Here is a 24442-nt window from a genome sequence, read left to right as displayed (position 1 = left end):
TTTATATAATGTGCAGGTATTGCTTTATTTTTTAGAAAGGTGTCAACAGGGGTTATCTGGAAGGTAGGATTATGGCCCCCCATTTCTTCTGCTTTCAACTCTCTTTATTAAAATAATCTGATGTAATATACATGCAAAGCCATTCTTGGAAAGCCTTAACAACTGCATCGGTCCACAGGCTTCAGGTCGAGCACAAGGCAGCAGTTCTACAGACTGCTCCTCTCCTCTCTAGTACTTTTACTAAGGAACTTATTTTAATCCCCAGGTGGGAGGGCCCTCGGGGGCCTCCCCTCCCTCATCATCCACTGGTCCCTAGCTCCATCTAGTGGTTTCACATCCAGCATACAGTGTTGAGCATGGGGTGCTGTACTCCAAACCACTCCCATGACATGGAAAACCAAAGTATCTGCCCTCATGGACACTGAATAAGGATTATCCTCTGTGTGTAAAAGTGACAGCTATTAAAAATAAATATGAGGGCTTCCCTGGTGGCGCAGTTGTTGAGAGTCCGCCTGCCGATGCAGAGGACGCGGGTTCGTGCCCCGGTCCGGGAAGATCCCACATGCCGCGGAGCTGCTGGGCCCGTGAGCCATGGCCGCTGAACCTGGGCGTCGGAAGCCTGTGCTCCGCAACGGGAGAGGCCACAACAGTGAGAGGCCCGCGTACTGCAAAAATTAATTAATTAATTATGAAAAGAGGATAAAAAGAAAGCAAAAGAAATTACTCATTTAATTTCTTGTTTTGTTGTTGTTATGCAGAAGAGTTTTGTGGTTTTGTTTCTTTTCATGGGAAAACGTATTTAGGGATATCCTGCCTTTGAACCCACATGTGAAATCCTTTGTGGAAAAAATATGAAAGAGCTGTTTGACTTAATTTGTGGAACAGGAATTTTGGTTTATCAAGTATTGCTTGAAATTAGATTGCCATCAGCTGGAGCTAACACACACACACACACACACACACACACACACACACACACACACACACACACACACACAGGTTTTCACTCCAGTGGTATTTGTTGTTTGGGGATTTGATGGGTGTTGGCCGCCAAGGACATCTGTCTGCAGCTTCCCAAGCCCTCTTTGCCCATGGATATGGGAACTGGTCTCACTGTTAACACAAGACCTTTTCTCTCTACTGGAAGAGAAAAGCAACTTTAAAAAACCAGGGTCTTTTTCACCAGTTCTGTTATTATTGTCTGGTTCTGTTGCTGAGGGGGAATGCTGAAGGGGAAATCACTGGCTGCCCTCAGATATCTGGGCTCACGGAGGAACTCAGCATGTACATTAGACATAGAATTAAACACACAAACAAACATAAAACACCTCTCTGGTTGGAAATTCATTTAGGTACAATAGGAATCCAGGTATGGCCCTTTACCTAAATCTCACACAAGTGGCAACTGTATTAATTGGGCAGTTTAGATGGATAAACTTGGACCACATTAGTATGCATCTTAAACTGAAAGCTCTCTGAGGACCACAACAGCAGGCCTGGGTTCCTGTCACATAGCATCATGCCAGTAAGCTTGAGGACATGTTTCTGGGTGAGGGTGAAGATATGCCAACCTATACTGTCTTTTTTCGGCCTCTTTTGGTCAGCTTCTTTCCCTTCGGTTGTGCTTTTCTCTTCTTCAGAAGCCAGTGGAAGGCGTGGCTTCGCCTGCTTTGGTTTTGCCTAAAAGAGGGAAAGAAAGAGCTTGAATCAAGCTTAAGTGCTCTGAACCCACCCCTGAATGGTTGCTGAAGAAAAAAGCATCAGGAAAAAAGTCCTTACTATCCAAATGGCTCTGTTGGAAGCATAATAATACAATTCACAATGGAAATTATTTCCAATGGCGTCCATAACCTGGTGATCATTTTACCTATTAAAAATGGTTCACCTAGATTTGAGGTTTCTGATCTCTGAGTGATATGCTGCAGGGAACTCTAGAAAACACCCCAGAAACCACTGACCCACACTGCAAGGCCATAAATCTGAAAATGGGGTTGCTGGGCCTGACAACAATCATACTCTTGGCAACACTGGAATTCTTAAATTTGCTTCACCAGACCTGGGAGCCACATTCAAGTCCTGTTTGGCTTCTTTTCAGGGGATTTAATGAAAGCATGAATTATATCTTTCTAGCTCAAAAGAAGAAAAAGGATTGGGGTTTGGTTAGGAAGGAAGAGAGAAAAAGATGAAGGGCTCAGCCCTCACACTGAAGGGGGTGAAATTGGTTTAGTATAATCAAGGTTTTCAGGTAATGACAGTGCAGCTTTGGAAATGTCAGAGTTGCACTGCACTGAACAGTGTCTGTAATTAGCTTTGTGTAAGCCTTTGTGATATACATCTAAAGGCAAACATACAACTCTTTATGCTCCTACTCGAAGTGCCTATGTAAACAGACACAGCTCAAAATTATTTACTTTTGAGTGAATGAGGTCAGATAGACCTGGATTCAGATCTTTGCTCCATCATTTACTCTCTGTGTGATCTTGGGCAAATTATTTTCTAAATCTCTGTCCGCATCTATAAATTAAGGATAAGGGGAAACCTCCTGTGGGACTTGCAGACCTAAGAGATTCCAAAGCAGGGAGCCAGTGGCAGCAGCCTCTGTGTCATAAATGTTCCCGGACTCTTTTGTATTCATCCATGTGTTAGGGAGAAAGTCACAAGGAAGAAGTAGATGTCCTGGCCTTGTTAGAGAGCGCTACCCAGGCCTTTCCTCAATTAGGCAGAAGGAAGAAAGTCAGAAAGAAGAGTCACACTAAGTTTCCCTTAGCCAACATTCCCTGTCTTCCAGGTTTGTGGTGAGGTTTCCAGGCGATCACGCACATACAGGATTTAGTGCATAGCAATTGATCAGCCTCTGCGTGACACCAAACCAAGGAGATTCTCTCAGGGCCACCAGAACGCCCTCCTGGGCTGGCCACCCTACCAACTGTTCTTTCAACTTATGCTTTGTTTTCCTTTTAAAGCTAAACTGTAATGTTTAAGCTAGGGGCAACATGATGGGGTGAAAAGGGTACTGGGATGGAAGTCAAAAGACTGGGTTCTGGTCTTAGCTCTGCCACTACCAGAGTGTTTGACCCTGGGCATCTATTTGTGCTTTACTGTCCTTCCCGGTAAAATGCTTTTAACTATGAAATCTTTTCATCTTTTCCAGCTCTGATTTACAGCCCTTTACTTATAGTCCAGAGTTACTGAGACTAAAGATTCACCAAAGTGGATCTTCCAGCTAACTGACACAGCCTTTAAAATACCAACATCTTTTCATTCTTAGCTTTTAGTAAACATCTTTTCCAAAGGCATTACTTCCCTATCTTCCTCAATAGGGATCAGGGAGTATAGTCCAACTTTTCTTGATGATTTGGATGAATAATGAACATGACCTATTACACCGGATACAGTGTGGCCCTGCTACTGTTGCTGCCATCTGCCCCCCTTGTAGTCACCCTAGTGAATTAATAAACGAGGGAGGATGGCAGAAATAGCTGAGAACTCTCATGCCTAGGGATGGTAAGGGTTTAACTGCACCACCAAAGATTAGACTTTCTGCCTGCAAGCCCAAGATTTAACCTATAACAACCTGACTCAATTCTTCAATTTACTAATAGAGAGTTTATGACATTAAAGCAGGACAAATGTTTAGATTGATGTTAGGAAATATTGACTATAAATAATTTAACTCTATTCATTAACCTATAAAATACATAGTTAGCTTACTCAAATTAATAGAAAGAGAAAACTACATGTCTTAAAATGTTAATTTTCTTAATTGTAATCCCCAAGGTAACCACTAAGAAAGTAATTTTAAAATATATAGAGAAGGGAATGAAAACAGTACACTGAAAAAAATTAATTAAACCCAAAATAAGGTAGTAATGGAGGAACTGAGGTACAAAAAAGATGTAAGATATATAGGGAAAAAAGAGCAAAACAGAAGAAGTCCTTCCTTATCAGTAATTGCTATGAATGTAAATGAATTAAACTCTCCAATTAAAAGGCAGAAATTGGCGAGATGAATTTTAAAAGCATGATCCATTTATATGCTATCTACAAGAGACTCGCTTTAGATCCAAAGACACAAATAAGTTGAAAGTGAAAGGATGATTAAAGGGCTTCCAAGCAAACGGTAGCCAAGAGAGAGGTCAGGTGGCTATACTAACATCAAACAAAACAGACTTCAGGTCAAAATAGTTATAGGAGACAAAGATGGACATTATATGTTGATAAAAGGGTCAATCCATCAGGAAGATAGAACAATCATAAATGTATACACACCAAACAACTGACCCACTCCTAAATACATGAAGCAGAAATTGACAGAATTGAAGGGAGAAATGGACAGTTATACAATAATAGAGACTTCAGTATCCCACTTTCAATAATGAATAAATAGTTAGACAGAAGAGCAATAAGGAAATAGAGGACTTGAAACAATACTATAAACCAAGTAAGCCTAACAGATATATACAGAACATCCCATTCAACGAGAGCATAATACATATTCTTCTGAAATTCACATGGAACATTCTCCTGTATAGACCATATGCTAGACCACAAAATAAATCTTAATAAATGTTAAAAAATTGAAATCATGCAAAGTCTCTTCTCTGACCACAACAGAACAAAACTAGAAATCAATAACAGAAGGAAGACTGGAAAATTCACAAATAGGTGGAAATTAAACAACACTCCCTTAAGCAACAAATGGGTCAAAGAAGAAATCAAAAGGAAAGTTAGAAAATACTTTGACATGAATTAATACTAAAACACAACATAACAAAACTTATGTGATACAGCAAAAGCAGTCCTTAGAAATTTATAGCTGTATATGCTTGTTAAAAAAGAAGAAAGGTCTCAAATCAATAACCTAACTCTCCACCTTAAGAAACTAGAAAGATAAAACTAAACCCAAAGCTAGCAAAAGGAAGGAAATAACAAAGATTAAAGCAGAGGTAATGAAATAGGGAACAGAAAAACAATACGGAAAATCAATGAAACCAAAAGTTGGTTCCTTGAAAAGTAAAAGAAAACTGACAAATCTTTAGCTAGATTGATTAAGAAAAAAAGAGACAAGACACAAATTACTAAAATAAGAATGAAAGGGAACAATTACTACGGACCTTATAGAAATAAAAAGGATTATAAGACAGTACTATGAATAACTGTATAGATAGCCTAGATGAAATGGATAAATTCCTAGACACATCCAAATTACCAGAATTGAATCAAAAAGAAATAGAAAATCTGAATATGCCTATAACAAGTAAAGAGAGTGAATCAGTAATCAAAACCTCCCAACAAAGAGAAACCCAGGACCAGATGGCTTTACTGGTGAATTCTACCAAACTTTTAAAGGATAATGCCAATCCTTCACAAATATTTCAAAAAAAATATGAGGGAACACTTCCTGATTCTATGAGGCAAACATTACCATGATTCCAAAGCCAGATAAAGGCATCACAAGAAAAGAATGCTATAGACCTACATCCCTCATGAATACATGTGCAAAATACTAGCAAACCAAATCCAACAGCATATTAAGGGCAATTATACTTTATAAGCAACTGGGATTTATCCCAGAATTGCAAGGAGGTTCAACATACGAAAATAATTATGTCATATATTATGAAAATCAAATGTAATATACCATATTAATAGAAAGAAAGAAAAAATAATATCATCACAATTGATGTAAAAAAAGCATTTTACAAAATCTAATACCCTTCATGCTAAAAGTACCTAACAAACTAGGGATAAAAAGCATATATGAAAAACCCATAGCTAACATCATACTTAATGGTGAAAGGCTTAATGGTGAAAGCTTTTCCCCTAAGATGAGGAACAAGACAAAGATGTCTGCTTTTGCCACTTTTATTCAGCAGTCTACTGGAAGTTCTAACCAGAGCAATTAGGCAAGGAAAAGAAAGAAAATGCCTACAAATTGGAAAGGAAGTAAAACTATCCCTCTTTACAAATGACATAATCTTATGTACAGAAAATTCTGTATATAGATATAGTCATTATACTTATAATGAATGATCAGATGTGGAATTTCAAAGAGAAATGGAAACTATTTTTAAAAGGAGCCAAATAGAAATTCCCAGAACATATGAAAATTACAATGTCTGGGGAAAAAAATTCCCAGATAGATTTTGCATACTCATGAAAGCAGAAGAAAATACCAAATAAATTTGTATAGAGAAGTCAATATAAATGACATACTATGAAGAAAAGAAATTAAAAGATTAACAAATTTAAAAAAAGAAAATTCTGAAAAATCCCCATAAATCTGTTAGAGCTAATAAATGAATCAATCATAGTTGAAAGATACAAAATCAACACACAAAATCTAGTTGTATCTCTATACACTCAGAATGAACAACCCAAAAAAGGTAATTAAGAAAACATTTCCATTTACAATAGCATCAAAAAGAATGAACTAATTGGAAATAAATTTAACCAAGGGGTCAAGACTTGCACACTGTAAACTACAAAATATTGCTGAAAGAAATTAAAGAACTAAAAAAATGAAAAGACATCTCATGTTCATGGATTGGAAAACCTAATGTTAAGATGGTGATACTCCCGAAAGTGATCTACAAATTCAGTGCCATCCTTATCAAAATGCCAATGTGTCTTTTTGAAGATATGGAAAAACTGATTGTAAAATTCATACAGAATTTCAAGGGATCTTGAATAGCCTAAACGATCTTGAAAAGGAAGAATGGAATTGGAGGACTCACACTTCTTGATTTCAAACCTTACTACAAAGCTACAGTAATCAGGACAGTGTAGTACTGGCATAAGCATAGACATATAGATCAATGGAATAGAATTGATAGTCCAGAAATAAGCCCATTCATCTACGGTTAAGTGATTTGCAGAAGGGTGACAAGACCATTCAATGGAGAAAAGAATAGTCTTTTCAACAAATGGTGCTGCGACAACTGGATAGCCACATGCAAAAGAATGAAGTTAGACCCTTATCTCACACAATATGTAAAAATAAACTCAAACTGGATCAAAGGTCTAAATATAAGAGCTAAAACTCTTAGAAGAAAACATAGGGGTAAATCTTCATGATCTTAGATTTGGCAATGGTTTCTTAAATATGACACCAAAAGCACAAGTACCAAAAGAAAAAAATCAATAAATTGGACTTCAACAAAAATTTAAAAATTTTATCCAATTTTGTTCTCTTGATAAAGTTAAAAAACAACTCACAGAATGGGAGAATTTTTTTGCAAATCGTATATCTGATAAAGGTGTAGTATCCAGAATATATAAAAAACCTTTTACAACTCAACAACAAAAAAACAAACAACCCAATTTAAAAATGGGCAAAGAACTTGAATAGACATTTCTCCTAAGAAGATAATACAAATGGCCAATAAGCATATGAAATGATGCTTCACGTCATTAGTCACTAGGGAAATGCAAATCAAAACCGCAGTGAGATACTTCACACCCACTAGAAACACTGTATATAAAAAAAGGAAAATAACAAGTGTTAGCCAGGATGTAGAGATATTGGAACCCTCATATATAGTTGGTGGGAATGTAAAGTGGTGTAGCTGCTGGGGAAAACAATTTGGTGGGTCCTCAAAAAGTTAAGTATAGAATTACCATATGACCCAGCAGTTCCACTTCTAGGTATATACCTAAATGAATTAAAAACAGGTGTTCAAACAAAGACTTGTGTATGAATGTTCACAGCAGCAATAGCCAATGGTGGATAGGACCCAAATGTTCATCAATGGATGAACAGCTAAACTAAACATGGGACATCCATACAATGGAGTATTATTCAGCCATAAAAATGACTGAAGTACTGATCTGTGCTACGACGTGGACCTCAAAAACATTATGCTAAGTGAAAGAAGCCAGACACAGAAGGCCGTATATTGTGTGATTACATTTACATGAAGTATCCAGAGTGGGCAAATCCAGAGACAGAAAGCAGATTAGTAGTTACCAGGGGCTGAGAGGGAGGAGGAGTGATGAGTGATTAGTGGGCCTGGGGCTTCCTTATGCAGGAACCAAAGCTATTCTGGAACTGGAGAGCGGTGATGGTTACACAACATTGTGAATGTACTTCATGCCACTGAGTTGTACACTTCAACATGATGAATTTTATGTTATGTGTATTTTACCATGATAAAAAATGTTATCTAATTCAATCCTTCCACCAGTTCAGACTGTTCCAATTTGTCTGACTTAGTGCTATTGTCGTAGCCTAAATTCATAAATCAGTGAGCATCCTAATTTGGCTTTGAGAGTTTGACGGCCATCTGTCCTGAGCAGAGCCTATGACAGAAGCAAGCATGTCAGCTCCATGACAACAAGGAATGTTAAAGCCTGTGCTTTAACTTTGGTCCTAACCAAATTGTCTTTTTGTTGCCATATCTAACTGAAGGCTGCTTCTCTCCATAGAATCTTTTAACATCAAAACAGAGGAGTTTTGCGCTGACTGGACAATTATCTTCATCATAAATTACCTTTCTGTATACTTTTTAGTCCCCAAGGTTAATTGTTCTAAACTCTACTTCACTCTAAAAGCCCTCTGAAGCTCAAAAACAACCAATCAAATTGACCACACAATAGTATGAGAATGGAAGTGTTGATATGAGCAAAATCTGCTGATTTTCCAATTGTTGATGGGTATTTTTTGGTTGGCAAAGCTAGACATATGAAATACACATACCTGCCCTCTCGTGTCAAATGACTTTTCATACGAATATGTGTCTATCAAACAATACTACATGCCCTAACCTTTGAGATTTGGGCATTGGAATCTATAGAGGCTTTACTTCCATAAAAATCTCTATTGTTTTCTTCGTGAAATAACTGAAAACATCCGCAAACTTTTTTTTCAGAATTACTGTCTTCCATTGCTTATAAATTACAGTGCTGATTATTTGGTTTGTAGAATTGGACAGAAAATGTAAACCACCAGGCAAACCAAAAGCAAGAATGGCAGCTCCTTCCCCAGACATCCCCCTAGTATTGAGCTACAGCAGGAATAAAAGCGTCCCCCACAACCTGCGACTTAGGATGGAGCTAACACTTGCCTTCTTCAATGTCAAGATCGTGTGTGATAAACCCTTCTTCCGTGGGCTCTTCAGTGACTCATCAGCAACAGAGATTTCTTCAAACTCCTTAGAGACTGTGTCAGATTGAATAAGAGGTGAGCTGATGCTGGGTTGGCGTGGGCCCCGTGGTGGGATCTGTCAAGGAGGAGGATAGAAGGAAAAAGTTAAAACTTGTGTGCCTTCCTCCAAATTACTTGTTGCTTAATGATTGAAGGGCTAAGAACCCAAAGTGAAAACTATGAGCCACGGAAAGCATCTCCTACCTCCTTGTCTTCCCTTCCAGTACGTACTCAAACCAAAGACGAATAGCCTTGGTTCACTCTCTGAGTTGCTGCACCCGTTTGCCAATCCCCAAGGACAGAAACTTCAAATTGCTTGTTTGATCCAAACCAGAATCCTGGTGTTACCTCCTACTGATGCCAACTATAAATCTTGTTTGAGTCTGATCTTTGTTTCGACCTTGGCCCTGTCTTTGGAAGTCCAGATCTTGTGAAGGTGAGTCTTTGAGTTACGATCTGGGCTTTCTATCATTCTATCAGTCCAGGAATTGTCTGGATCAAATCTTGACCGTGTTGGTTGCTTGTCTTAAGCCTGTCAAGATCGATTTTCTGGGATTTTTAGAAAATCTACAGAACTAGTCCTGGTTAGAACTGGTTTTTACTAGTTTTCTGAAGTGGATAAAGTTGATCGTTTGGGTTTACCTTGAGCTTCAGCAGACTGATTTAGTGATTCCAGTTTGAAGTTCATGGTACACTTGAATTTGAGGCACCGGTCCCTGCCACGGTCCCCTTGATGTGGATCAGAACACCTGATTTTATCTTTAACAAGTACTGGCTAAGCATGTGCAGTGTACCACACCCATTCTAGGCAGTGAGTCCACAGCAATAAACAAAACAAAATCCTTCTTGTCATGGAGCTGACATGCTTGCTTCTGTCATAGGCTCTGCTCCTGTTCAGGACAGACGGCAGTCAAACTCTCAAAGCCAAAGAAAAGGGGCCACAATGAGTTTCTGCCTGTGGGGTACTCCCAGCCAATGTCTAAGGTGCCCTCTTATTACTACCAGGTCCCACTGGGGGCTCTTGAGGAGAGACCTTGGGGATTAACCATCCCCAAGCCCAACTGCGATAATAATCACTATACTAATGGCAGCTAACTTTTACTGAAGGTATTGCTCTGCTTTAATCTTTATTATTTCCTTCCCCTCGCTAGTTTTGGGTTTAGCTTGCTTTACTCTTTCTAGTTCCTTAATCTGGAGAGTTACGTTATTGATTTGAGATTTTTCTCCCTGCTAGGCAGGGAGTGCTCTCCATAGATGTATTTCATTCAAACCTTACAATTCTTTGAAAGCGTTTGCTCTTGTGGTCTCCATATTACCGATGGGGGAAACCAGGTCTGAGAAATCACATGACTGGCCCTAACTCTCACAGTGGCAGAGCAAGCATCTGAAAAGGTCTGCTTGTCTTTAAGCCTACGTTCTTAACCAATCCGCACTCCTGTCTCCTAACTACGAGGGCCGGGAAGGGGATGTTCCATACTCAAGTTCAGGAAGTTTAAAGGCAACAGCCAGAAGAGGCGGTGTGCCTCCTTCCTTAAGAAGGGCTGCAGAGGGAGAGTCGGGTCTGTGAGCAATAAGAAAAGCTGCTTTGTGCTTTCAGTTTCTTAAATGACTCAATTCAGTTTGATTCAACAATAAGAAGATGCTAATAATCTGCTATTACCTCTTCTTGTCAATTTGTCCTCAAATAAAAAGAACATGAAACATCTTGAAGAGTAATCTAGGCACCCACATTCCTAACACTTCAGATAGGACATCAGGTGAAAATCTGCCAGTAGCATATGCTTGTCAGAGATGAATCCATGTATGTCTAAGTACGCACAGCTGGGGCAGTGAAACTCCGAATGGCTCATGAAATCACTTATGGTTCCTTTGGCCGTTCACTCCTCTCCTATTTAGATAACTGTGGTAATTCTAGAGCTAATACATGTCGATGGGCGCTGACACCCCCTCTCGGGTGGGGGATGCGTGCATTTATCAGATCAACACAAAAAATTGGCTCGGTCTTGGTATTTCTAACAAAACTGTATGCCTGGATCTCCTCTCCCACAATCTCCCACTTGCTCTGAATGTCACTTAATCCATTAAGAATCCTGCTCCTTCAAGGGACCCAACCATTGGCCAAGTCCGTATTTACCCCAGCTTCTATGCAACACTGCATGTCAGGACCCTTGACTTAATGCTATCAACCACCCTGTCATTTAGGAATGTCACCTTGGCACTTAAGGGAAGTTTCCCACGCAAGCATCAATCTGGTTGTTGATGACTCAGCTTCTGTTAACACCCTACTCCACCTTCAGCCCTGTTTACCAGGGGAGGGACTAAGGGAGCAAACCAAAAGTATGAGGTGTGGGCCCAAACCAGACATTGAAGAAAACTTGTTTTTGGGCTACTGTGGTTTTCCCTGCCCCCTTCATTGTGGGAAGAAATGCCCCTAGAATCTTTTTCTTATCTTTTTTTATTTTAATGGACTATCTCTTCTATAAGAGTCTCTTTGTTTCTGGGACTGAGAGGAGGGAGAGAGGGAGGAGTCCAGGAAACAATGTTCCCCTTTCTGAATGTAAGAAATAACCCCGTGGCATTTGCTCGTGTGTACCTGGATTTTTGCCGATTTTTGCCACTGGATGCCAAGGGAGTATAGCTGTGGAGACAAGTGGAAGCTGGTGTTGATGTTTAAAACTGAAGACTGGAAAGTTCATGGAAGTGACTTTTCCTGCTGTAGTGCGAGAGGCCAACAGTCTGCTGACCTAGGGGCTGCTTTACAACCATAAGATCAGCGCTACTGGTGACCATCTCAGTGTTCGCTTCTCCACCCTTCATGGCTAATGTACCCAGCAGAACTTCCACACACAGTATGAAAACCAGAGCGAGAGATAGGGGGTCTTAAGCAGACATGTCAGAAATAAGCCCCAGTTACCTCTTGCCAAATGCAAAATAATCAGCTCTCTAGTGGAGAAGAGTCTGACTGAGCAATGGGTAGGGGTAACTGAAGGTAAGAGACTGTTCTACGTCTGTGTTGCATTTTACATAGACTAAAGATGTACCCTCCTTCCTGTGGAGGCAGGGCCAGAGAAGCTCAACATCTTAGAGACTGGTGTAAGGGAAAGACTATGGGTTTGGAGGTCAACACATCTGGGTCAGAGTTCCAGGTCTACCACTAACTATACGGGTCAGCTTGAGCAATTTCTTTAATCTCTCTGAATCTTTATTCAATCCTCACGAGCAACCCTTTGAGGTAGATATTAATATTATACCCAATGTAGATGAGGAAAGGAAGGCTTAGCGAGGTTAAGCAATCAGCCCAAAGTCTCAGAGCCAATAAGTAGCAGAGCAAGGATTCAAGTGTAGGTCTATCTGTCCGACTTTGAACAATTCTCTTCTATTACCTCAGTGATCTTGGTGCCTGCAACTCCGACTCCACTTCTGGGCACAGATTGCGGCCTAGCTCCAAACGCAGCTCCATGCACACTACCATTCAAAGCTCTAGGCAGAGTTCTAAAAATATAAGATCTCTGTGGAAGAAAGAAAAAACATGGGGGTTGGAATGTCTGCACATTAACAGTGGAATGTCACTGTCATAATACTTAAAGCATTCTTGGGGTGTGTAAAGAGAAGTGAATATGGTGATACCAGCCAACACTGTGTGCCGGGTACTAGGTAAGCACATCATGTATTTATTTGTTCTCTCATCAATGTTTACAACAGTGGGGTAGAATCAGCTGAGAAGCAGGTCCAAATTCCTCCCTCCTTGTTTTTTGACAGGAGAGGAGTCGGGAATGGAAGATGAATAGTCCAATTAGGCACTGATGCTCGAGTTCACTGTTACCTGAAGCTGTCTGCCTCTCTGGACCTCTGGAGAGGGGCATATTCTGCTTCCTGATCTTTCAGACTCAGACTTCAACATGAAGATGCTGTCGTGGGACAGGACTTTGTTCCCCATGCTGCTCTTGGCCCTGGACAGGAAGGAAAAAGTCTTGAAAGCAGCCAAGGGAACCAAATGAACCAAAGACACATGTATCAATATGTCTATAATATGGCCTACCATAGACACCTCAGAAGCATATGTGCTGACACAGAAAGTTGTCCATGAGATATAGAGTGAACAAAATAAAGAACAGTATGGTCCCATTTAATACATATACATATATTACATACATATGTAGTTTGTGTTCATAGAGAAAAGTCTGGAAGGATATCCACCATATTGTTAGTGGTGGAATGGCACTAGGAACTCTGAGGAATGGCACTAGGAACAGGAGGGGTATTTTCATTGTATACTCTATGTACTTCTGCATAATTTTGATTTTTTAAAATGATCAACATGTATCTTTTTTATATGATAGCTTTACTTTTACTGAGATATAGTTTACCTACCATACAATTCACCATTGAAAGTATATAGTTCAGTAGTGGCGACACTGAGGAAGGGGAGGGAAGACCCTGAATCTTGCTATTATTAAGATGAGAGTTATAAAAGATCTTTCACACACAATTTGTCTCTAGTATTTTTGTTTTGATGAAAAATATCACATATGTGGGCTTCCCTGGTGGCGCAGTGGTTGAGAGTCTGCCTGCCGATGCAGGGGACACGGGTTCGTGCCCCGGTCCGGGAAGATCCCACATGCCGTGGAGTGGCTGGGCCCGTGAGCCATGGCCGCTGAGCCTGCGCGTCTAGAGCCTGTGCTCCACAACGGGAGAGGCCTCAACAGTGAGAGGCCCGCGTACCGAAAAAAAAAAAAAATATATATATATATATATATATATCAATATATATATATATCACATATGTGCCCAGATGCTGGATACTTTCATTCACCAGGTCTTTTCCTCTTTCACACAAGGGTTCTGCAATATATTTGTCCTATTTTCAAATTCATCTTATGCACCCACCCTACCCACCTCCAGCTTGCTAAACCCAGATGGAAACACCTTCTGATTGGGAATGGAACCAGGTTGATAAGAATTACGTTAGGACAAATCAGGGGAAAGTTAGAAGCAAATGAAAGGCTAAAGGCACAAGACACTCCTTTGCAGATGTGGAAATATATTTCACCTTTTAAAATTTTCAACCAAAGACATCACAAGAAAAGAAAACTACAAACCAATATATCTTATGAATATAGATGCAAAATTCTTCAATAAAATACTAGCCATCTGAATCCAGCAACATATAAAAAGAATTATACACTATGACCAAGTAGGACTTGCAAGGAATGCAAGGTTACTTTAATATATGAAAACCAATTAATGTAATATACAATATCAATAGAATAAAAAGAAGAAACCACATACATGGTCACTTCAATAGATGCAGAAAAAGCATTTGTAGAATCCAACATTTTTTCATGAAAAATACACTCAACCTTGACGGAGAACATCTGTGAGAAACACACAGCTAATATCATAATGATGAAAGACTGGATGCTTTCTCCCTCGGATCAAGAACAAGACAAGGATGTCTGCTCTCACCACTTCTACTCTGCATTGTACTGGGTTCTAGCCAGGGAAATTAGGTAAGAAAATGAAATAAAGGGCATCCATACTGGACAGGGAGAAGTGAAATTATCTCTAATCACGGATGACATAATCTTGTGTATAAAACTCCTAAGGAACCAATTAAAAGCTACTAGAACTAATCAATGAGTTCAGCAAGGTTGCAGGATACAAGACCAATATATAAAAATTGATTGTATTTCTATATACTTGCAACGAACAATCCAAAAGTGAAATTTAGAAAACACTTCCACTTACAATACCACCAAAAAGAATAAAATATGGATGGACCTAGAGATTATTATGCTAAGTGAAATAAATCAGACAGAGAAAGACAAATACCGTATGATCTCACTTATATGTGGAATCTAAAAAACAGAACAAAAATCAAGACAAAACAGAAACAGACTTATAGAAACAGAGAGCAAACTAGTGGTTGCCAGAGAGGAGGGGAGGTGGGGGGCTGGGCTAAATAGGTGAAGGGGATTAAGAGATACAAACTCCCAGGTATAAAATAAATGTCACGGGGATGTACTATACAACATAAGGACTATAGTCAATAATACTGTAATAATTTTGTGTGGTGACAGATGGCTACTAAACTTCTCATGGTGATCCTTTCATAATGTATTTGATCGACTCAGTATGTTGCACAGCTGAAACTAACAATATTGTGTGTCAACTATACTTCAATTTAAAATTTTTTATAAAAAAGAATAAAATAGGAATAAATTTAACGAAAGCTGTGTAAAACTTATACTCTGAAAACTATAAAACACTGATGAAAGAAATTAAAGAAGATCTAAATAAATGGAAAGACAACCTATGTTCACAAATTGGAAGACAATCTTGTCAAGAGGGCAATACTCCACCAATTGATCTACAGATTTAATGCAATCTCTTTAGAAATCTCAGCTGCCTTAAATTTTTTTTTGCAGTAATGGACAAGCTGATCTTAAAATTCAAAGCGAAGTGCTAGGGACCACAAATAGCCAAAACAATCTTGAAAACGATGCATAAAGTTGGAGGACTCACACTTGCCAATTTTAAACTTACTACAAAGCTACAGTAATCAAGACAGGGTAGTACGGCATGATAGACATACAGATCAATGAAATAGAAGGGAGATTCCATAAATGAACCCATTAATCTATGGTTAATTGATTTGCAAGAAGGGTGCCAAGACCATTCAATTGGGAAAGAATAGTTTTTTTAATAAATAGTGCTGGGACAACTGGATAGCCTCATGCAAGAGAATGAAGTTAGACCCTTATTTCATACCATATATAAAAATTAACTCCAAATGGGTCAAAGACCGAAATATAAGAGCCAGAACTCTTAGAAGAAATCATAGGGGTATATCTTCATAACCTGCATTTGGCAATGGAGTCTTAGACATGACACCAAAAACTTAAGCAACAAAAGGAAAAAAAACATAAATAGATTTCATCAAAATTACAACCTTTTGTACTTCAAAGGACAACCCACATAATGGGAGAAAAACTGTATACCTGATAAGGGACTTGTATCTAGAATATACAAGAAACTCTTACAATTCAATAATAAAAATAAAAAAGAATGAAATTTTGCCATTTGCAGCAACATGAATGGACTTGGAGGACATTATGCTAAGTGAAATAAGTCAGACAGAGAAAGACAAGTACTGTATGATCTCACTTCTATGTGGAATCTAGAAACTACAACAAACTAGTGAATAAAACAAAAAAAGAAGGAGACTCACAGATATAGAGAACAAGCTAGTGGTTACCAGTGGGAAGAGGGAAGGTGGAAGGGCAATATAGAGGTAAGGGGGGAAAAGGATTACTATGGGATTATATGAAATCATGTGTGTGAAACTTTTGAAAATTGTAAAGCACAATAGAATTTAAAGAATCTTTCATTCAAAAAATAAAAAAATAAGATAGATAAATAGATGATAGAAAAAATAAGATAATTAGGTTAGAGATAACCTAATTAAAAATGGACAAAGGATCTCAATAAACATTCCTCCAAAGAAGGCATACAAATAGCTAACAAACCCATGAAAAGATGCTCAACGTCATTAGTCAGCAGGGAAATACAAATTCAAACTATAATGAAATGCCACGTCATACCCACTAGAATGGCTAGAAACAAAACTAAGATAACAAGTACTGGCAAGGTTGTAGAGAAATTGGAAACCCCATACACTGCTGGTGGGAATGTAAAAGAATTCAGACACTTTGGAAAACAGTCTGGTGGTTCCTTGAAAAATTAAACATTAACTTACCATGTGACCCAGCAACCTCACTCCTAGGTATAGACCCAAGAGAAATAAAAATATATCTATCCAAAAACTTAGACACAAGTCTTCACAGCAGCATGCTTCATAATAGCCCAAAGGTGGAAATAACCCAATATATGTCAACTGATGAGTGCATAAAGTGTAATATATCCAGGCAGTGGAATACAATTCAATTTTTAAAGGAATAAAGTACTGATACATGTTACAACATGGATGACTCTTGAAGACACGCTAAGGGAATCAAGCCAGTCACAAAAGACCATATATTGTATGATTCCATATATATGAAATATCCAGAATAAGCAAATTTACAGAGGCAGAAAGCAGATAAGTGGGCACCTATGATTGGACTGGGGTTGACTGCTAATAGGTACAGGGGTTCTTTTAGGGAGGGATGAAAATGTTGTTAAAGTAATTTTTAATACTTCAAATACTTTTTTTCCATTTATTACCTTTCTTACCAAATTATACATGTAGGTTGGCATTTTTAAAAAGAATCTGTAAATGGTAACTAGAGTAGCAGCTCAGGCAGTGTAGGGCTAGCACCCACCTTGTCGTTGTTAGCCTGCCTGGTTGAGGGATGAGCACATGGGATATTTGATTGTGACACACTCCGAGGACAATGTGGTGTTCTGGGGATTAAAATGGCACCCACGCTAAGGTGGCTTGTGGGCCAGCAGGGAGGAGAGGAGGCAGATGTCTGCCACTTTGTAGTAAAGTCCTACCCACATTTTCCCTAAAACTCTCCTACCCAGGTGGCCCTGGTGGTGAAGGCAAGGTTCTCTGCTTTATGAAAATAGCAGAAAATTAACGTGACTTCCATTCACTGCTTCTCTATGACCTGCTGGCTCAAATCAGGCTTGAGACCAGTGTAGGATCTGTGACGACTCCACCTCCCCTGCTTTGTGCAGAAAAACTGCAAGGAAATCTTAGGCCATAAGTGGGCTTAGAAACTCTGTCATTTCCATGCAGTGCGTCAGCCAGAGTATAACCGTTGCACTGGCTCTCTAGTGTCAAGCCCTCCCTGATCAAAGGATTACATTAGCACCAGCTGTGGTCAGGTCTGTCGGAAACCAAACCTCCTGTCCACTCCCTGGAGGCAAAGAAAACACATCCCAAATCTAAATAAAATCTTGGCCTTAATTAAACGCAATAAAGTGTAGTACACCAGCACCCACGAAAGAATCAAACAGAGGAATGGGATTTGTCTGTTCTATCAGATACAGCTTAAAACACTCTTGGAAATAGATACTGGACCTATTGTACAGCACAGGAGAGGGCTGGCCATAAGTTTTGTTATGATTGATCGCTTCAATGGATCGTTTCAAGCTGATCTCCCTAACTCCCGAGTGATATTCTCCAGGGTTTCTCCCCTAGCAATTAAGCAAGAGGTTCGGGTCAGGGGTGAACCTCAGGCCTCCTAAGGTATATTCTTAATTAATTTACGCTCCTTGCAAAAAAAAAAAAAAAAAAGACCAATCTCAGGTCCTTAGAAAAACACCCTTCCTCATGTATGAACTAGTTCATGCACTTACACCCACTCCCTCTCACTCTCCTTTCCTCCCTTCCCCGCCCCAGAGGTGCACATGCCCACACCTTCTTAGTCTGGAAAATACACCAGACTAAGTGGACCATTTTGGAGGGAGAGGCACAAGTAAAAAGGGGCAAGGTAGAACTTCAGTAGAGACAGCCCTTGCCAATTTGTAGAGACAAATCAGAATAAACCCAAACTTCCCTCTCCCACCTCACACTCTGGGTTTTTTTAGGGCTAGTCTCAGTTTTCCTTAGACCTCTAATGCAATGGTCTATAATGGTATGATTTGTGAGGTATGAGGCAAGCCCCTTTGCAAAACCATCTCCCTTGCTAGTAAAGCTATCTGAAATACCTCACATTCAATGCACTCATTAAGGTCCTTTTTAAGGAGACCTACGTGCTGTGAGTGGGCAGTATAACATGTTTGCTAACTATCCCATTACCTCCAAGTAAAGCCTTGAGGGAATGGGTAGCAGTACACGTGAGCTCTGTAGGGAGTCCAGATAAGTCTGGAATTTAAGGCCAGGGGAACAGACCCAAGTGGAACTCCACAGACAGGAATCCAATTGATCCAGGAAGAGCTGCAGGTACTGGGTGTCCAGATTTTCCACAATAAGATGTGGAAGTTGAGGCTTCAAAGATGAAAATCTGAATAGGAGTGGCAATGTTGGCTGAGAAACAGTCTTCCCCATACCTTCTGTGACCAGTTACAGCATTTACCCCAGTCTCCTGGGATGGAGGGAGAAATGAATTTGGGTTCTTTGCTTGCTTGCTTTTTTGTTTTTACATTAACACAGTGATTTCATCCTTATGCCCCAACCCAGCTAGATGGCTTCACTATCTAAGACTTTAATCACACATTAGGAGATCTGGAGTCTGAGGACTGGGCAAGCAAACCAGCTCAAGCTTCCTAAACGACGGAGGCCATCCTTACCTTATGAAACAGAGTCCTCTGGCTCCTAATTAATGGTAGGCCCCTACATCTCATTGTAGCTGTGACTGCGCAGGTTGCCCTGATCTACCCGCACCCTCTCACGCAGCACTCTTGGGGGAGGGGGTATGCATTTTTCATACTCCGTGCAACGCACTGAGCTGTGCAGCCCAGACGGCAAACATGTATATATATGTATATATATATATATATATACACACACACACACACACACACGCATACAGGGAAAGACCTCCAGGCCCAGCTCCCACAGGCAGGGAGGCCAAGAGTCCCTGGGACCAAAGGCCCATTGGAGACTTGGCTGCCAAAGGGGGACCTGGATCTAGCTACCTGCCCCTTGCCCCGCCCCCACTCCCCACCCCACCGGAGCTTACCTAGGCTTGGTTTGTCGACCTTCCCAAACTGGCTTCACGGAAGAGATGTTAGTACTATCACTGGACAAGTTTGGTTTGAGGTTCCTCTTTCCCTGGGCATCTTCAGGCTCTTTTTTCTTCTTCTTCCCAAAAAATCTCTTGAAGCCTTTAAATTTGGATTTCTCCTTTCCTGGAAGTTAGAATTGAAAGTGAGGCAGAGTGTGATGGTGGAAGGGAAGACAGGAGAGGAAACGGCCTTCGTTGCAGGAATGAGGAGTATGATCCCAGAGGCCCTCCAGGTCTCGGCCCTCATCCCCAGTGCCCACAGCACCATTCATCCGGTTTGTTCTCCTCTTAGTAACTCACTAACAAAGTAGCTGAGTTTCTGGTGAAAGCAGAAGCTCAGATCCCAGCTTGTGGCCTCTGGGCAGCCTCTATTCTGGCTCAACTCACCATGCGTTCACTTGCCACTCAATTTCAACTATGAACACACACCTCTTTCCTGGCCCTAAGAAGTTCATTCATAGGCAGCAATTCTTGAGCCAACATAAGCACTTGGTACCCTGGTCGCTGGAGTCATGGTGATCCAGTTGGGGAGCAAAGCTTCCACATGTGACAAACTCTTCAGGACCCTTGGAAATCCCTGTGGGAGTTGGTACTGCCCAACCTGTGTGCTGAAAGGATGCAGACCCAGGGAGTGAGTGCAGTGGGGTTGGTGCAGTCAGGGAAGACGTCCTCAAGGAAGGGATTTATGAGCAAGGGAGAGGGCTGGGAACGGGGAAGAAAGGGCTGCTGGGCAAAGAAGCTCCCTGTGCAAAGGACATGACAAAATCACCTACGAAAGAGTTTTGCAAGGGAGGATGTGTGTAAGTGTGTGTGTGTGTGTGTGTGTGTGTGTGTGTGTGTGTGTGTGTTATGTGCATTGTGTATGTTCTTCAATTATTACTGATTGGTTCAGATTATCTACAGTGCTGATGCCCTCTGCAGCAGTGAGGAATGTGAGCTTTAAATGCTCCTCAGGCTTTGTTTGGGCTTTCTTGAGCTTCCTAGTAAACACATGTATCGTTATCAGGGCTCAGTAGAAGAGGGGAAAAGGCAGGGGAGTTTGCACTGCATTCTTCAGAGGCAAGGAACCAACTCTTACTGCTTCGCATGCAATAATTTACCAACTTAGGTGTCTCATTCCAATTTCCAACAGCCTGGTCTCTGGAAGGGCTCTTGTCAGCACAGCAATGCTGCAGCGGCAGTGAAGGGTCCAGCCAAGGGAATTGCCGACAAGGCTGCCATTAGAAAGACTGAGTGGTGTGATGGAACGCACCACCGAAGAGTCAGAAAACTCTGGAATCCCGGGCTTGGCTCTGCTATCGATTAGCTCTGTGAGCTCGGGTAAGTCACTCAACCTCTCTGGGGCTCAGCTGGAAAATGAGGGGATCACGCTAATCAGCATCTCCCAGAGTACGTTCAGAGGGATACTCATAGGTCTGTTGCATGAAAAGGGGGTTTGCAGTCTCGTCAATCTGGGAAATGCTGATTAAACAGAGTTTAAGAGTGTGCTTTGCAACAAGACTCTTCTGAAACTTCAGCATGCCTATGTGTATGGTGTAGTGCCGAGAAACGGGGTAACGGTGTTGTCTCTCCAACGCGTGTATGCAGAATGTCTGGCAAAACACACTTTGGGAAATGCTGAAGTAGCGCTCCTTCTAGCGCTGAACGCTATGGCCAGCTTGTGTACTGATTAATCCTAGGCCTGCCTATTCGAAAGGTTTCTAAACTTCAAGGCCTGACTTAAGTCCAGTTTCCCACCATCACTACAATTCATGCTCCTCTCTGTACACCTAAAACTTGACTGTCGGCACCACAAGTTTTGCATCTGAATGTTCTCTAGTCTGCGCATTCATTCATTCATTCACCTATTCAATGAACGTTTATTAAGGTCAAGCACTTACTATGTTTTGGGTATCAGTGAGAGAGAAATAAGATACGGTTCTACGTCTTAGCTACTGTCTCCCACATCTAGGCTGTAGGCGGGGCCTCTTTAGCATCCTCTTTAGCAACTAGCACAGTGCAAAGCACGCTGTGACACTCGAGAGACAACTGAGTCCATTGAGGGGTGCAGAGTACCAACACAGCTTGTCACTTCCCTTAAACTGAGAACACTGAGCAGCGCCATCCTTAAGCATCCTATAATTTATACACTGGCCCTTATTGGGGTTGATATAAATGATAAATAATGTGGTAAAGATCTTGGCATAAGATCTGGCATGTAGTAAATGCTAATAAATGTGAGATAAAATTAGGGAATCAATAATTGTCTATTAAGACCAGATTCAATTCTATCTGTAGAACTGATCTATCAATTCTATCCATCTACTCTATCTATCTAGCGATAAGGGGAAGAACCCCATATCTATAACTCAATAGTGAACTCTAAAATATACATGATTAGAAGCAGAAGCCAGCACGGCTTGGGGCAATACAAGAAGGTGGTAAGCCTGTGTGCTTGGTAATCGTTGCTTAAGTAACTTCAGTTTTGAATGATTTGAGGAATTTCTCATCTACTAGGATGTACCTATATAGATAGGGTCATGGTTAGGATAAACTTGGCAATGCTACCTTGAGATAGACAGAATAAAGAGCAAAGGTACAATAGGAAACATGTTTTCCCAAGCTTCCTTCTTCAATTTTTTAAGGACAAATTAAACTAATTTCTATGATAATAAATTATTTAAAATGCTATTTGACCTCATAGAACCACTGTGAGGATTCAACGTGAAAGTGCTGAGAAGTATACAGGATGGAGTAGGCTTGGCTCTAAAGTAATCTATATTTTGCTCTCCGGCCTTCTTTCTTAATCTTCCCACCCCCAGAGGATTTCTAAAATCCATGACATAGTGCGATTTTTCTGTAAAATCCTGATTACTATACTATACTAATCACTAGAATCAGTTTTTTGCTGAGATGTATTTACCAACTGGATCTCTGGGGAAAATGCCCTTATTTGTAATATCTGCCCACTTCTGTGGTGTAAATCCTCCCATCATGGTCAATTTCAAGCTACTAACATGACATTTAGGGAGAGATGTGCACAGCCTCCCAAGCCAGCGTAAGGTAGCTCCAACACACCACTAAATAACTCCTGCCCAGTGAGGATGAACTGGGCAGCGTCCCCTCACAAGCGGGAAGGAGGCTTTGCAGACACTGCCATTTTTCAAACAGAAGGAATGACATTCATCGATTCTTGACAGATGGATCTCCTTCCGGCCTTCTGAAACGAGAACAACTTTCTGCTCAGAGTGTTTGGAAACATAATGATTATTGCCCTTCTTGCTTTGAAATCCCAGAATGGAAGGGAGGAGGGCAAAGCTAGATGATTTGGAGTTGCAAACCTGCTTTTCACAAACCAGCAGAGACAGAGGGGACAGAATCAGTAGGTGACACAATCTACAAACACTTAAGAACTGAATAAAAACACTTCTAATAAACTTTTCAGGTTGTAAAACTGAATGTACCAAACATAGTCATTGTATGAGCAAACCAAATTATGCATTAACACATTTTTATGTTCCTAAATTAACCAAGTGACTAGTGACTGTAGAACTGTAAAAGGTGTTAAAAATTAAGTATGCGTATATTCCAATGTTTCCCCAGTCTTCCATTTTTTGCTCGGCAGAAACAACTTATTTTCCCACGAGGATTTAAAATACCTTAAGCAATGCATGTTTCTTTCAACCTTGGCCACTAGGAGGCAAAGAATGTTTCCTTTCCTCCCTCGGGGGTAGCTCTGGGTATAGTGGTGGTATAGCTTCGTTGGTAGGGAGTTGGGGAGACACCAAGAGGTGGGGTGGGCTGCCCATTGATCTGGGGCAGTGACTTGAAAATTGGACATAGCCTTACTAAGCAACCCATTGCCAGACATCCAGCTCAGCTGCAAGAGTCCAAGTCTTCAGCCTGCTCTGGCTTAGGAGAGCTCTCCATCCCCGACAGCATCAGACCCCGTGTATGGAGACCCTGGGAGTGAGATACAAAGCTGGGAACTGTCCACGTGCTATGTTACTTTCGAAACCCTAATGGAATCCGAGACACTTGCCATATATTCACTGGTGTAAATTGGCCTTTCAAACTTTCTTTTGCAAAGGGGTGCCTTTAAATTGCCAGCAGCTGGGGCTTCCCTGGTGGCGCAGTGGTTGAGAGTCCGCCTGCCAATGCAGGGGACACGGGTTCAATCCCTGGTCCGGGAAGATCCCACGTGCAACTAAGCCCGTGTGCCACAACTACTGAGCCTGCGCTTTAGAGCCCACGAGCCACAACTACTGAAGCCCGTGCGCCTAGAGCCCGTGCTCCACAACAAGAGAAGCCACCGCCATGAGAAGCCTGCGCACCACAACGAAGAGTAGCCCCCGCTCGCCGCAACTAGAGAAAGACCGCGTGCAGCAACGAAGACCCAACACAGCCAAAAATAGATAGATAAATAAATAAATAAATTTATTTTTAAAAATATATTGCCAGCAGCTGAGCCCTGTGTGGGCTGGTTTCCAAAGTTGCTGAAAGTGTAAAGGGTAGATAGACCTAGACAGCAGGTTTGGGTCAAAACCCACATTTGTATCCAGCAATGTCTATGGAGGTCACCTATACACCGGGTAACTTATGCCACCACAAGGCACAGCAGTGGTGGTCAGTGAGCTGA

At 40.9% G+C, this 24442-nt stretch overlaps 1 protein-coding gene across 1 annotated transcript in view; it reads right to left on the bottom strand.

The window, feature by feature from the left end:
* Positions 1-24442, bottom strand: part of KIAA1210 (KIAA1210 ortholog) — a 55357-nt gene that overhangs the window by 7515 nt on the left and 23400 nt on the right. The window contains 4 exon segments of the mRNA XM_060137280.1: positions 1572-1680; positions 9066-9221; positions 12969-13095; positions 19780-19948. Coding sequence (XP_059993263.1) covers positions 1572-1680; positions 9066-9221; positions 12969-13095; positions 19780-19948 — 561 coding nt within the window.

Source organism: Lagenorhynchus albirostris, chromosome X (genome assembly GCF_949774975.1).
Source record: "Lagenorhynchus albirostris chromosome X, mLagAlb1.1, whole genome shotgun sequence".
Taxonomy (NCBI): Eukaryota; Metazoa; Chordata; class Mammalia; order Artiodactyla; family Delphinidae; genus Lagenorhynchus; species Lagenorhynchus albirostris.
Note: the sequence above shows the minus strand (reverse complement) of the source record. Positions and strands in the feature narration are given on the sequence as shown.